Source organism: Mustelus asterias, chromosome 13 (genome assembly GCF_964213995.1).
Source record: "Mustelus asterias chromosome 13, sMusAst1.hap1.1, whole genome shotgun sequence".
In the NCBI taxonomy this organism is placed as follows: Eukaryota; Metazoa; Chordata; class Chondrichthyes; order Carcharhiniformes; family Triakidae; genus Mustelus; species Mustelus asterias.
In genome coordinates this window covers 16303413-16318433 of record NC_135813.1, presented here as the reverse complement: position 1 = coordinate 16318433, position 15021 = coordinate 16303413, and the positions used below count along the sequence as shown (strand labels likewise).

General features: G+C 47.0%; 1 protein-coding gene across 1 annotated transcript in view; it reads right to left on the bottom strand.

Moving 5' to 3' along the window:
• Positions 1–15021, bottom strand: part of LOC144502473 (carboxyl-terminal PDZ ligand of neuronal nitric oxide synthase protein) — a 156237-nt gene that overhangs the window by 29692 nt on the left and 111524 nt on the right. Inside the window, exons 3-4 of the mRNA XM_078226427.1 lie at positions 8044–8136; positions 5303–5361 (exon numbers count right to left, since the gene is read on the bottom strand). Of these exons, the coding sequence (XP_078082553.1) occupies positions 5303–5361; positions 8044–8136 (152 nt within the window). The remainder of the gene's footprint in view (positions 1–5302; positions 5362–8043; positions 8137–15021) is intronic.

The window sequence follows — 15021 nt, the reverse complement described above, 5'->3', positions numbered from 1 at the left end:
GATGAATACTGTACTTTGTTCACAGGGAATTCCTGACTTAAGGCTCCAATAAGTGGCTATTGCCCAATTAATGATGTTTAATATTCCCACTGTAACAGCCATTCCTCAGAAAAGGCTGAACTCTCACTATTTCTAATGCCAAGGCCTTGGTCTATTATTATTAGCATTGAAGGCAATTTAGTCTCAAACGATGGATGATTTTAATTTTAAAATTCACATAATCTCAGCTCCATCACATGAGGGTCCAAATATTCAACAAGGGGTAACCAAGAAGGTAGATGAGGGCAGTGCAGTTGATGTTGTCTACATGGACTTTGGCAAGGCCTTTGACAAGGTACCGCATGGTAGGTTGTTGATCAAATCTCACGGGATCCAGGGTGTGGTAGCCAAATGGATACAAAATTGGCTTGATGACAGAAGACAGAGGGTGGTTGTAGAGGGTTGTTTTTCAAACTGGAGGCCTGTGACCAGCGGTGTGCCTCAGGGATCGGTGTTGGGTCCACTGTTATTTGTCATTTATATTAATGATTTGGATGAGAATGTAGGAGGCATGATTAGTAAGTTTGCAGATGACACCAAAATTGGTGGCATAGTGGACAGTGAAGAGTGTTATCTTCGATTGCAACGGGATCTTGATCAATTGGGCCAGTGGGCTGATGAATGGCAGATGGAGTTTGATTTAAATAAATGCGAACTGATGCATTTTGGTAGAACGAACCAGTTACTCAGTTAATGGTAGGGCGTTGAGGAGAGTTATGGAACAAAAAGGTCTAGGGGTACATATTCATAGCTCATTGAAAGTGGAGTCACAGGTGGACAGGGTGGTGAAGAAGGCATTTGGCATGCCTGGTTTCATTGGTCAGAACATTGAATACAGGAGTTGGGACATCTTGTTGAAGTTGTACAAGACATTGGCAAGGCCACACCTGGAATACTGTGTACAGTTCTGGTCACCCTATTATAGAAACTATATTATCAAACTAGAAAGAGTGCAGAAAAGATTTATTAGGATGCTACTGGGACTTGATGGTTTGAGTTATAAGGAGAGGCTGGATAGACTGGGACTTTCTTCTCAGCAGTGTAGGAGGCTGACGGGTGATCTTATAAAATAATAAGGGGCATAGATCAGCTAGATAGTCAATATATTTTCCCAAAGGTAGGGGAGTCTAAAACTAGAGGGCATAGGCTTAAGGTGCAAGGGGAGAGATACAAAAGTGTCCAGAGGGGCATTTTTTCACAGAGAGGGTGGTGAGTGTCTGGAACAAGTTGCCAGAGGTAGTAGTAGAGGTGGGTACAATTTTGTCTTTTAAAAGACATTATGAATCAGATGATATTGAGGGATTTGGGCCAAATGCGGGCAATTGGGACTAGCTTAGTCGTTTAAAAAAAAAGGGCGGCATGGACAAGTTGGGCCGAAGGGCCTGTTTCCATGCCGTAAACCTCTATGATTCTAAGACATGGAAAACATCAGCAGTGTGGCCATTATCACATCAAATACACATCATAGTCCATCAAATAAACTCTGCTATCTTCTCCCATCTGCTCAATCAGGACTCTTTTGGGTTTCTTAATCTCTCATTGTTTAGAAGCACTTGCTCCCACCTAGATTCCTCACTTTATAACTTATTGATTAGTTTTGTAAGTTCACAACATAGCCGGTGAGAAAATTGTTTAACTATCAGTAATTTTTAAATGATCCATCACTTGAATTAACTTTGGATGCAAAGTTTAAAAAGACATATAAAGAAATGCACTGCAACATGCTCACAGTGACTGTGATCCAAAGCAGTGTAATGTGCTCACAGTGACTGGGATCCAGTTAAGTGTAATGTGCTCACAGTGACTGGGATCCAGTGCAGTGTAATGTGCTCACAGTGACTGGGATCCAGTGCAGTGTAATGTGCTCACAGTGACTGTGATCCAAAGGAGTGTAATGTGCTCACAGTGACTGGGATCCAGTGCAGTGTAATGTGCTCACAGTGACTGGGATCCAGTGCAGTGTAACGTGCTCACAGTGACTGGGATCCAGTGCAGTGTAATGTGCTCACAGTGACTGGGATCCAAAGCAGTGTAATGTGCTCACAGTGACTGGGATCCAGTGCAGTGTAATGTGCTCACAGTGACTGGGATCCAAAGGAGTGTAATGTGCTCACAGTGACTGGGATCCAGTGCAGTGTAATGTGCTCACAGTGACTGGGATCCAGTGCAGTGTAATGTGCTCACAGTGACTGTGATCCAGTGCAGTGTAATGTGCTCACAGTGACTGTGATCCAGTGCGGTGTAATGTGCTCACAGTGACTGGGATCCAAAGGAGTGTAATGTGCTCGCAGTGACCAGGATCCAGTGCTGTGTAATGTGCTCACAGTGACTGGGGTCCAGTGCAGTGTAATGTGTTCACAGTGATTGGGATCCAGTGGAGTGTAATGTGTTCATGGTGATTGGGATCCAGTGCAGTGCAACGTGTTCACAGTGACTGGGTTCCAGTGCACTGTAATGTGTTCACAGTGACCGGGATCCAGTGCAGTGTAATGTGTTCACAGTGACTGAGATCCAATGCAGTGTAATGTGCTCACAGTGATTGGGATCCAGTGCAGTGCAACGTGTTCACAGTGACTGGGTTCCAGTGCACTGTAATGCGCTCACAGTGACTGGGATCCAGTGCAGTGTAATGTGCTCACAGTGATTGGGATCTAGTGCAGTGTAATGTGTTCACAGTGACTGAGGTCCAGTGCAGTGTAATGTGCTCACAGTGACTGGGATCCAGTGCAGTGTACTGTGCTCACAGTGACTTGGGGTCCAGTACAGTGTAATGTGCATACTGTGATAGGGATCCAGTGCAGTGTAATGTGCTCACAGTGACTGAGATCCAGTGCAGTGTACTGTGTTCACAGTGACTGGGGTCCAGTACAGTGCAATGCAGACTGAGATCCAGTGCAGTCTAATGTGCTCACAGTGACTGGGAACCAGTGCAGTGTAATGTGCTCACAGTGACTGGGATCCAGTGCAGTGTAATGTGTTCACAGTGACTGGGATCAAGTGCAGTGTAATGTGTTCACAGTGACTTGGGGTCCAGTACAGTGTAATGTGCATACTGTGATAGGGATCCAGTGCAGTGTAATGTGCTCACAGTGACTGAGATCCAGTGCAGTGTACTGTGTTCACAGTGACTGGGGTCCAGTACAGTGCAATGCAGACTGAGATCCAGTGCAGTCTAATGTGCTCACAGTGACTGGGATCCAGTGCAGTGTAATGTGCTCACAGTGACTGGGATCCAGTGCGGTGTAATGTGCTCACAGTGACTGGGATCCAAAGGAGTGTAATGTGCTCGCAGTGACCAGGATCCAGTGCAGTGTAATGTGCTCACAGTGACCAGGATCCAGTGCTGTGTAATGTGTTCACAGTGACTGGGATCCAGTGCAGTGTAATGTGCTCACAGTGACTGAGATCCAGTGCAGTGTAATGTGTTCACAGTGATTGGGATCCAGTGCAGTGTAATGTGTTCATGGTGATTGGGATCCAGTGCACTGTAATGTGTTCATGGTGATTGGGATCCAGTGCACTGTAATGTGTTCACAGTGACTGGGATCCAGTGCAGTGTAATGTGTTCACAGTGACTGGGATCCAGTGCAGTGTAATGTGTTCACAGTGACTGGGATCCAGTGCAGTGTAATGTGTTCACAGTGACTGGGATCCAGTGCAGTGTAATGTGCTCATAGTGATTGGGATCCAGTGCAGTGTAATGTGTTCACAGTGACTGGGTTCCAGTGCAGTGTAATGTGCTCACAGTGATTGGGATCTAGTGCAGTGTAATGTGTTCACAGTGACTGAGGTCCAGTGCAGTGTAATGTGCTCACAGTGTCTGGGATCCAGTGCAGTGTACTGTGCTCACAGTGACTTGGGGTCCAGTACAGTGTAATGTGCTCACAGTAACTGAGATCCAGTGCAGTGTGCTGTGCTCACAGTGACTGGGGTCCAGTACAGTGCAATGCACAGACTGAGATCCAGTGCAGTCTAATGTGCTCACAGTGACTGGGATCCAGTGCAGTGTAATGTGTTCACAGTGACTGGGATCCAGTGCAGTGTAATGTGCTCACAGTGATTGGGATCCAGTGCAGTGTAATGTTTTCACAGTGACTGGGATCCAGTGCGTGTAATGTGCTCACAGTGATTGGTGTCCAGTGCAGTGTAATGTGCTCACAGTGACTGGGGTCCAGTGCAGTGTAATGTGCTCACAGTTACTGTGATCCAGTGCAGTGTAATGTGTTCACAGTGACTGGGATCCAGTGCAGTGTAATGTGTTCACAGTGACTGAGATCCAGTGCAGTGTAATGTGTTCACAGTGACTGAGATCCAGTGCAGTGTAATGTGTTCACGGTGACTGGGATCCAGTGCAGTGTAATGTGTTCACAGTGACTGGGATCCAGTGCAGTGTAATGTGTTCACAGTGACTGAGATCCAGTGCAGTGTAATGTGTTCACGGTGACTGGGATCCAGTGCAGTGTAATGTGTTCACAGTGACTGGGATCCAGTGCAGTGTAATGTGCTCACAGTGACTGGGGTCCAGTGCAGTGTAATGTGCTCACAGTTACTGTGATCCAGTGCAGTGTAATGTGTTCACAGTGACTGGGATCCAGTGCAGTGTAATGTGTTCACAGTGACTGAGATCCAGTGCAGTGTAATGTGTTCACAGTGACTGAGATCCAGTGCAGTGTAATGTGTTCACGGTGACTGGGATCCAGTGCAGTGTAATGTGTTCACAGTGACTGGGATCCAGTGCAGTGTAATGTGTTCACAGTGACTGGGATCCAGTGCAGTGTAATGTGTTCACAGTGAATGGGATCCAGTGCAGTGTAATGTGCTCACAGTGACTCTCAATTCCTATTCTCTATGAAGTTTAAAGTGCTGTAAATTACTGTTGGTCTCTGGCACCTCAATAACTCGACTCATCATTTTACCAACAAAGAATGTATATTAATAATTCACCTTCAATGTACTATCCCAAGGCATTTCACAGGAGCATTATTAGGATAGATAGATGTCCACCTCATAATTTAGAATCAGCACTGTAGCCGTTTTCTCTAAGATGTGCCCTACCTCAAGGAAACAGGCTCGTAAAAGAGACGTTATGAAGGGAAGCTTTCAAGGGAAAATAGGAAGAAAAGGAAGAGAATGCCAATGCTGGATGGCTTGAAAATTGAAGTTATTGGAAAATGAAAAGACTGGCACAAGATCGAGAGAGATATAGAAAGACTCCTCTGAGCCAAGGACCTGGCTTTGGGCAGAGCACACACAATGACTATACCTGTAAATTGGGTCATGCATCACCAGCATCTTATTCGCATCCCAAGTCCATTCCTTTCTCTAGAACAAGATAACATCTCTTGATTAAAAGATGACTTTTATTCCATACACAAGCCACAATCCTTTATGGGGTGAAGAAACTCTGACCTGACTCACTGGCTCAAGCCACCTGACCCCACAATGTACCTTTTTAGATCAGGACCATACATTTAAACAGTAAGTTCTTGCATTGCTGCTGCTCCTTTGAGTGGAAGATTTTTAAATGAATGTAGGGTGGCTTCCTGGGTAAAGCACGAATGATTCGGGATGGGCAATAAATGCCCAGGTCGCATGTACAAATAACAAAATGCACTTCACACAAGCTGCGATTTCCAATGTTGGTGTTGAGATCTCTAAGCACGAGAAGGATTTTGGATGAATTTATAGCAGATTAAACTGAGCTCACGTGGATAATGTACAGCTTCTGTGAATGTAGGTCCGCTTCAAAGGAAACCTCTATCCTGCATACCACATCAGTTTATCCAGTAAAAATCCACACCGGTGTTGGAACAGCTTCATTCATGTGAGCTGAGCACAGATTAACTGCCAGGATCCTACAACTAGAAAGGGTTCGATTTTTAACCTGAGGGGGTCACTGAAGGGAGGTCAGAGGTCAAGTCTTTCGCTTCCTGTCCAGCTGGGACAAGCACATACAGTCTATGGAAATCAAGGGTGAAAGACAGACGTGCCAGGAAAGAGTTTTCTCAACAGAAAATTTCTGAACATATTTGGCAAATTAGCTTAATTGTGATCGCACTGTTTATTTGGAATATTTTGACAAGTATTATAGAATAGGTGGTATTTCATACAATCCCGACAGTTCAGAAGAGGCCATTTGGCCCATCGAGTCTGCACTGACTCTCTGACAGAAGATCTTGCCCAGGCCCTCTCCTCCGCCCTATCCCTGTAACCCCATACATTTACCATTCATCTAACCTACACATCTTGGGACACCAAGGGGCAATTGAGCATGGCCAATCCATCTAACCTGCCCATCTTGGGATTCATCATGCATATATTCCACTTGTGCAAATCTTATGTTCGAAAAACATTTGTTCCTTTACAATTAGCCTTGGCACACTGCAATACCAATCAGTCTGACTACAAAGCAGGACCATGAGTCAGATTGCAGTGCTCTACTCAATTAGCAAGAAGCTTTACCATAAAGACCACAGTTCATGCTATCACATTATCTAATGATAATGCAAAACCCCTGATCTTGGGTACAATGGTGTCTGTTTATGGGAGACACCTGTGATTGCGAACCTGAGGGAGTGTGATACTGTCCCAGAGTTTGTAATTCAAGGAATTCTTGTCTGCATGGACTTTTTTTATCTGCTAGCTCATCCTTGCCAATAATGGGATTACGGGAAATGTCCATCCAAACACATTTGGGAGTGAATAGTTTGTGTGGTTTATCACTGGATGAAGTACTGCTGCTGATTGGATTCCCACTTCGATAGGAGCCCTCTGAGTTGTAACTCAAGAATCATATTAGCACAAAAAAGGAAGTGTTTTGGCTTCGGTACAATTTCCCCAAGAGTGCAAAGTGCATCGATTCCCCCAAGTTGTATTGAACAACTGGAAGACAGAGGCAGGTGCTTCAGGCATGATAAACTTTGGTTTTTGTGGTGATGTACTGGTGCTATCATTGAAACAACTGATACTGATGGCATGCACTTCCCATTTTCGGGATGCGGGCATTGCTGGCAAAGCCAGTTTCTATTGCCCGTATCCAACTGCTCTTGAAGAGGTGATTATGGGTCGGCTTCTTGGACCGCAACAGTCTGTGATGTGAAGGTGCTCCATCAATATTATCATGTGGAGTATTTCTGGATTTAGAGTAATGATGAAGGAACGATGGACAGGCAGGCAGACAGAAGATAGATAGATAGATGGATAGACAGATAGATAGGTAGGCAGACAGATAGATGCATGGATCAGAAACTGGTGCTCCAGGCTGCTGGAATTGGGACAGACAGAGGGAGTGCCGCACCAGGATGGTGTATTCAACTTCCCAAACAAATGTGATGGGAAATGGGTCTAAGGATACAGAATGTTCCCTGAAAATGTTCTTCCCAGGCAACAGTACAGAGGGCAACAATAGATGGAACAACAAACCTATCAGATTTATTGCTGACTGACCTACATTGCCTTTTTCCTCAGGCTTTTTTTGCATAGTCACAGCTGGATGGACCTGATGGGTATACTGGTGATACTGGATGGCACGGTGGCACAGTGGTTAGCACTACTGCCTCACAGCTCCAGGGACCTGTGTTCAATTCCGGCCTTGGGTCACACATTCTCCCCGTGTCTGCATGGGTTTCCTCCGGGAGCTCCGGTTTCCTCCCACAGTCCAAAGATGTACAGGTTAGGTTGATTGGCCATGCTAAATTGCCCCTTAGTGTCCCAGGATGTGTATGTTAGAGGGATTAGCAGGGTAAATATGTGGGGTTTCAGGGATAGGGTCTGGGTGGGATTGTTGTCGGTGCAGACTCGATGGGCTGAATGGCCTCCTTCTGCACTGTAGGGTTTCTATGATTCTATAGAGAGTCATAACATTGAACCGGGACCCAGAGCTGACAGCCCTGAGAATAACGCATTGGGGTGAAGACAAAAACCCCAACTCAAAGAAACAGATCATGGTTATCAACGGCAATTAACAGTGAAAACTCTCAGGAGAGCACAAAGTGATGAACTTGCCTTTTGCTTTTTCCTCAGAACAACCTTCACTCCGTCCACAGACACCACGATGCTCACCTTTTTCTTCTTAATGTTCTTGGCTTTGAACTCGTACTGGGAAGAAAAGAGAATCAGTTGTACACCACACCGAACTGAAGATTACAGCAGCAGATAAGGATGAGAGCAGCAACAATAGATCCAGTGGGAACCTGCTCCAGAGGATCACCATCGAAGAGCAAGACTTGCAAAGGTCCCATTCAGCTTGTAATAATGGTGCCCGTCACCAGGGAAATTATTTTGTGCAGGCAGCGTATCGATAATGCAGCGTTTGCAAAGCACTGTGAATTAATAACAGAAAACCTGGCCCTCAGGAGGTTTACCTTTGACCCAGATGGATCCAGAGGAGTGAGCACTGTTATTGAATACACACACTTACTGATCAATCGAATGAGGCTTTGTTCCTGTAAGAAGCTCGGGAAGTAGATGTTACTTCAGCCTGGTGGGCAACGATCAATCTGATCGCAGAGACGTGACTTGCGCCACTTGGGATTAATCTGCTCACAAAAGTATTGAGATTCAGCCAAAATAGATTGTGTGGCAATGCTTCCCACAACGTCACCAGATTTCTGCCAGTTCTGTGCTGTGGACACAGTCCAGAACAAAGAATAAAGAAAATTACAGCACAGGAACAGGCCCTTCGGCCCTCCAAGCCTGCACCGACCATGCTGCCCCGACTCAACTAAAACCCCCTACCCTTCCGGGGACCAAATCCCTCTATTCTCATCCTATTCATGTATTTGTCCCGATGCCCCTTAAACGTCACTATCGTGTCTGCTACCTCCCCCGGCAGCGAGTTCCAGGCACCCAACACACCCTGTGTAAAAAACCTGCAGCCAGTGCAGCCGGGAGAATTTTCCATTCGATACTTGTATCATCGACATTATTTCTGTACATTAATAAATATTTTCTTAAACAACAATCTTAATTTCTTCTCTGATGGTGATGGCGAGCACGAGGGGACATAGCTTTAAATTGAGGGGTGAGAGATATAGGACAGATGGTAGAGGTAGGTTCTTTACTCAGAGAGTAGTAAGGGCGTGGAATGCCCCGCCTGCAGCAGTAGTGGACTCGTCAACATTAAGAGCATTCAAATGGTTATTGGATAAACATATGGATGATATTGGAATAGTGTAGATCAGAGGGGCTTTAGATTGGTTCCACTGGTCGGCGCAACATCGAGGGCCGAAGGGCCTGTACTGCGCTGTAGTGTTTTAAGTTCTATGTTCTCTGTCATTAAAGCGCCTTTCAGTAGCTTGGTCCCTGGCAGTATGTTGGTATTTGCAGAATGTCCAGGGAGTTCCAGTAATTTAAAGGGGTTTCCACGGAAATGTCATTACTTCCAAGGGATGCCGTTTGGAGGGAGTGGGAGTCAATGTTTGCAATGGGGTCCCCAGGGGTGTCAGCGAGTGCTTCAAGTTCCTGCATGTGGGCATTTGACAGGGGATTCCCCAGCGTGTGTCAGTAATTACAGTGAGCTCTCAGGGTGTGACAGTATTTACAATGGGCTCTCAGGGTGTGTCAGTAATTACAGTGGGCTCTCAGGGTGTGTCAGTATTTACAGGGAGCTCTCAGGGTGTGACAGTATTTACAGGGAGCTCTCAGGGTGTGACAGTATTTACAGGGAGCTCTCAGTGTGTGACAGTATTTACAGGGAGCTCTCAGGATGTGTCAGTATTTACAGTGGGCTCTCAGAGTGTGTCAGTATTTACAGTGGGCTCTCAGGGTGTGACAGTATTTACAGTGGGCTCTCAGGGTGTGTCAGTATTTACAGGGAGCTCTCAGGGTGTGACAGTATTTACAGTGGGCTCTCAGGGTGTGTCAGTATTTACAGGGAGCTCTCAGGGTGTGACAGTATTTACAGGGAGCTCTCAGGGTGTGACAGTATTTACAGGGAGCTCTCAGTGTGTGACAGTATTTACAGGGAGCTCTCAGTGTGTGACAGTATTTACAGGGAGCTCTCAGGGTGTGACAGTATTTACAGGGAGCTCTCAGGGTGTGTCAGTATTTACAGGGAGCTCTCAGGGTGTGACAGTATTTACAGTGGGCTCTCAGGGTGTGTCAGTATTTACAGTGGGCTCTCAGGGTGTGACAGTATTTACAGGGAGCTCTCAGTGTGTGACAGTATTTACAGTGAGCTCTCAGGGTGTGACAGTATTTACAGTGGGCTCTCAGGGTGTGACAGTATTTACAGTGGGCTCTCAGGGTGTGACAGTATTTACAGGGAGCTCTCAGGGTGTGTCAGTATTTACAGTGGGCTCTCAGGGTGTGACAGTATTTACAGTGGGCTCTCAGGGTGTGACAGTATTTACAGGGAGCTCTCAGGGTGTGACAGTATCTACAGTGGGCTCTCAGGGTGTGACAGTATTTACAGGGAGCTCTCAGGGTGTGACAGTATTTACAGGGAGCTCTCAGGGTGTGACAGTATTTACAGGGAGCTCTCAGGGTGTGACAGTATTTACAGTGGGCTCTCAGGGTGTGTCAGTATTTACAGGGAGCTCTCAGGGTGTGTCAGTATTTACAGTGGGCTCTCAGGGTGTGACAGTATTTACAGGGAGCTCTCAGGGTGTGTCAGTATTTACAGTGGGCTCTCAGGGTGTGTCAGTATTTACAGGGAGCTCTCAGGGTGTGACAGTATTTACAGGGAGCTCTCAGGGTGTGTCAGTATTTACAGTGGGCTCTCAGGGTGTGTCAGTATTTACAGGGAGCTCTTAGGGTGTGACAGTATTTACAGGGAGCTCTCAGGGTGTGACAGTATCTACAGTGGGCTCTCAGGGTGTGTCAGTATTTACAGTGGGCTCTCAGGGTGTGACAGTATTTACAGGGAGCTCTCAGGGTGTGTCAGTATTTACAGTGGGCTCTCAGGGTGTGTCAGTATTTACAGGGAGCTCTCAGGGTGTGTCAGTATTTACAGGGAGCTCTCAGGGTGTGACAGTATTTACAGGGAGCTCTCAGGGTGTGACAGTATTTACAGTGGGCTCTCAGGGTGTGTCAGTATTTACAATGGGCTCTCAGGGTGTGACAGTATTTACAGTGGGCTCTCAGGGTGTGACAGTATTTACAGTGGGCTCTCAGGGTGTGACAGTATTTACAGGGAGCTCTCAGGGTGTGTCAGTATTTACAATGGGCTCTCAGGGTGTGACAGTATTTACAGTGGGCTCTCAGGGTGTGACAGTATTTACAGTGGGCTCTCAGGGTGTGTCAGTATTTACAATGGGCTCTCAGGGTGTGACAGTATTTACAGTGGGCTCTCAGGGTGTGACAGTATTTACAGTGGGCTCACAGGGTGTGACAGTATTTACAATGGGCTCTCAGGGTGTGACAGTATTTACAGGGAGCTCTCAGGGTGTGACAGTATTTACAGGGAGCTCTCAGGGTGTGTCAGTATTTACAGGGAGCTCTCAGGGTGTGACAGTATTTACAATGGGCTCTCAGGGTGTGACAGTATTTACAGTGGGCTCTCAGGGTGTGACAGTATTTACAGTGGGCTCTCAGGGTGTGTCAGTATTTACAATGGGCTCTCAGGGTGTGACAGTATTTACAGTGGGCTCTCAGGGTGTGTCAGTATTTACAGTGGGCTCTCAGGGTGTGACAGTATTTACAGGGAGCTCTCAGGGTGTGTCAGTATTTACAGGGAGCTCTCAGGGTGTGTCAGTATTTACAATGGGCTCTCAGGGTGTGACAGTATTTACAATGGGCTCTCAGGGTGTGACAGTATTTACAGGGAGCTCTCAGGGTGTGTCAGTATTTACAGGGAGCTCTCAGGGTGTGACAGTATTTACAATGGGCTCTCAGGGTGTGTCAGTATTTACAGGGAGCTCTCAGGGTGTGTCAGTATTTACAGGGAGCTCTCAGGGTGTGACAGTATTTACAGGGAGCTCTCAGGGTGTGACAGTATTTACAGTGGGCTCTCAGGGTGTGTCAGTATTTACAGTGGGCTCTCAGGGTGTGACAGTATTTACAGGGAGCTCTCAGGGTGTGTCAGTATTTACAGGGAGCTCTCAGGGTGTGACAGTATTTACAGGGAGCTCTCAGGGTGGGACAGTATTTACAGGGAGCTCTCAGGGTGTGACAGTATTTACAGGGAGCTCTCAGGGTGTGACAGTATTTACAATGGGCTCTCAGGGTGTGTCAGTATTTACAGGGAGCTCTCAGGGTGTGTCAGTATTTACAGGGAGCTCTCAGGGTGTGACAGTATTTACAATGGGCTCTCAGGGTGTGTCAGTATTTACAGGGAGCTCTCAGGGTGTGTCAGTATTTACAGGGAGCTCTCAGGGTGTGACAGTATTTACAGGGAGCTCTCAGGGTGTGACAGTATTTACAGTGGGCTCTCAGGGTGTGTCAGTATTTACAGTGGGCTCTCAGGGTGTGACAGTATTTACAGGGAGCTCTCAGGGTGTGTCAGTATTTACAGGGAGCTCTCAGGGTGTGACAGTATTTACAGTGGGCTCTCAGGGTGTGACAGTATTTACAGGGAGCTCTCAGGGTGTGTCAGTATTTACAGGGAGCTCTCAGGGTGTGACAGTATTTACAGGGAGCTCTCAGGGTGGGACAGTATTTACAGGGAGCTCTCAGGGTGTGACAGTATTTACAGGGAGCTCTCAGGGTGTGACAGTATTTACAGGGAGCTCTCAGGGTGTGACAGTATTTACAGTGGGCTCTCAGGGTGTGTCAGTATTTACAGGGAGCTCTCAGGGTGTGTCAGTATTTACAGTGGGCTCTCAGGGTGTGACAGTATTTACAGGGAGCTCTCAGGGTGTGTCAGTATTTACAGGGAGCTCTCAGGGTGTGACAGTATTTACAGGGAGCTCTCAGGGTGGGACAGTATTTACAGGGAGCTCTCAGGGTGTGACAGTATTTACAGGGAGCTCTCAGGGTGTGACAGTATTTACAGTGGGCTCTCAGGGTGTGTCAGTATTTACAGGGAGCTCTCAGGGTGTGTCAGTATTTACAGTGGGCTCTCAGGGTGTGTCAGTATTTACAGGGAGCTCTCAGGGTGTGACAGTATTTACAGTGGGCTCTCAGGGTGTGTCAGTATTTACAGGGAGCTCTCAGGGTGTGACAGTATTTACAGTGGGCTCTCAGGGTGTGTCAGTATTTACAGTGGGCTCTCAGGGTGTGTCAGTATTTACAGGGAGCTCTCAGGATGTGACAGTATTTACAGGGAGCTCTCAGGATGTGACAGTATTTACAGTGGGCTCTCAGGGTGTGACAGTATTTACAGTGGGCTCTCAGGATGTGACAGTATTTACAGGGAGCTCTCAGGGTGTGTCAGTATTTACAGTGGGCTCTCAGGGTGTGACAGTATTTACAGGGAGCTCTCAGGGTGTGTCAGTATTTACAGGGAGCTCTCAGGGTGTGTCAGTATTTACAGTGGGCTCTCAGGGTGTGTCAGTATTTACAGGGAGCTCTCAGGGTGTGTCAGTATTTACAGTGGGCTCTCAGGGTGTGACAGTATTTACAGGGAGCTCTCAGGGTGTGACAGTATTTACAGGGAGCTCTCAGGGTGTGACAGTATTTACAGTGGGCTCTCAGAGTGTGACAGTATTTACAGTGGGCTCTCAGGGTGTGACAGTATTTACAGTGGGCTCTCAGGGTGTGACAGTATTTACAGTGGGCTCTCAGAGTGTGACAGTATTTACAGTGGGCTCTCAGGGTGTGACAGTATTTACAGGGAGCTCTCAGGGTGTGACAGTATTTACAGTGGGCTCTCAGGGTGTGTCAGTATTTACAATGGGCTCTCAGGGTGTGACAGTATTTACAGGGAGCTCTCAGGGTGTGTCAGTATTTACAGTGGGCTCTCAGGGTGTGTCAGTATTTACAATGGGCTCTCAGGGTGTGACAGTATTTACAGGGAGCTCTCAGGGTGTGTCAGTATTTACAGTGGGCTCTCAGGGTGTGTCAGTATTTACAATGGGCTCGCAGGGTGTGACAGTATTTACAGTGGGCTCTCAGGGTGTGTCAGTATTTACAGTGGGCTCTCAGGGTGTGTCAGTATTTACAGTGGGCTCTCAGGGTGTGTCAGTATTTACAATGGGCTCTCAGGGTGTGACAGTATTTACAGTGGGCTCTCAGGGTGTGTCAGTATTTACAGTGGGCTCTCAGGGTGTGTCAGTATTTACAGTGGGCTCTCAGGGTGTGTCAGTATTTACAATGGGCTCTCAGGGTGTGACAGTATTTACAGTGGGCTCTCAGGGTGTGTCAGTATTTACAGTGGGCTCTCAGGGTGTGACAGTATTTACAGTGGGCTCTCAGGGTGTGTCAGTATTTACAGTGGGCTCTCAGGGTGTGACAGTATTTACAGTGGGCTCTCAGGGTGTGTCAGTATTTACAGTGAGCTCTCAGGGTGTGACAGTATTTACAGTGGGCTCTCAGGGTGTGACAGTATTTACAGGGAGCTCTCAGGGTGTGTCAGTATTTACAGGGAGCTCTCAGGGTGTGTCAGTATTTACAGTGAGCTCTCAGGGTGTGTCAGTATTTACAATGGGCTCTCAGGGTGTGACAGTATTTACAATGGGCTCTCAGGGTGTGACAGTATTTACAGGGAGCTCTCAGGGTGTGACAGTATTAACAGTGAGCTCTCAGGGTGTGTCAGTATTTACAATGGGCTCTCAGGGTGTGACAGTATTTACAGGGAGCTCTCAGGGTGTGACAGTATTTACAGGGAGCTCTCAGGGTGTGACAGTATTTACAGGGAGCTCTCAGGGTGTGTCAGTATTTACAGGGAGCTCTCAGGGTGTGACAGTATTTACAGGGGGCTCTCAGGGTGTGACAGTATTTACAGGGAGCTCTCAGGGTGTGACAGTATTTACAGTGGGCTCTCAGGGTGTGACAGTATTTACAGGGAGCTCTCAGGGTGTGTCAGTATTTACAGTGGGCTCTCAGGGTGTGTCAGTATTTACAATGGGCTCTCAGGGTGTGACAGTATTTACAGTGGGCTCT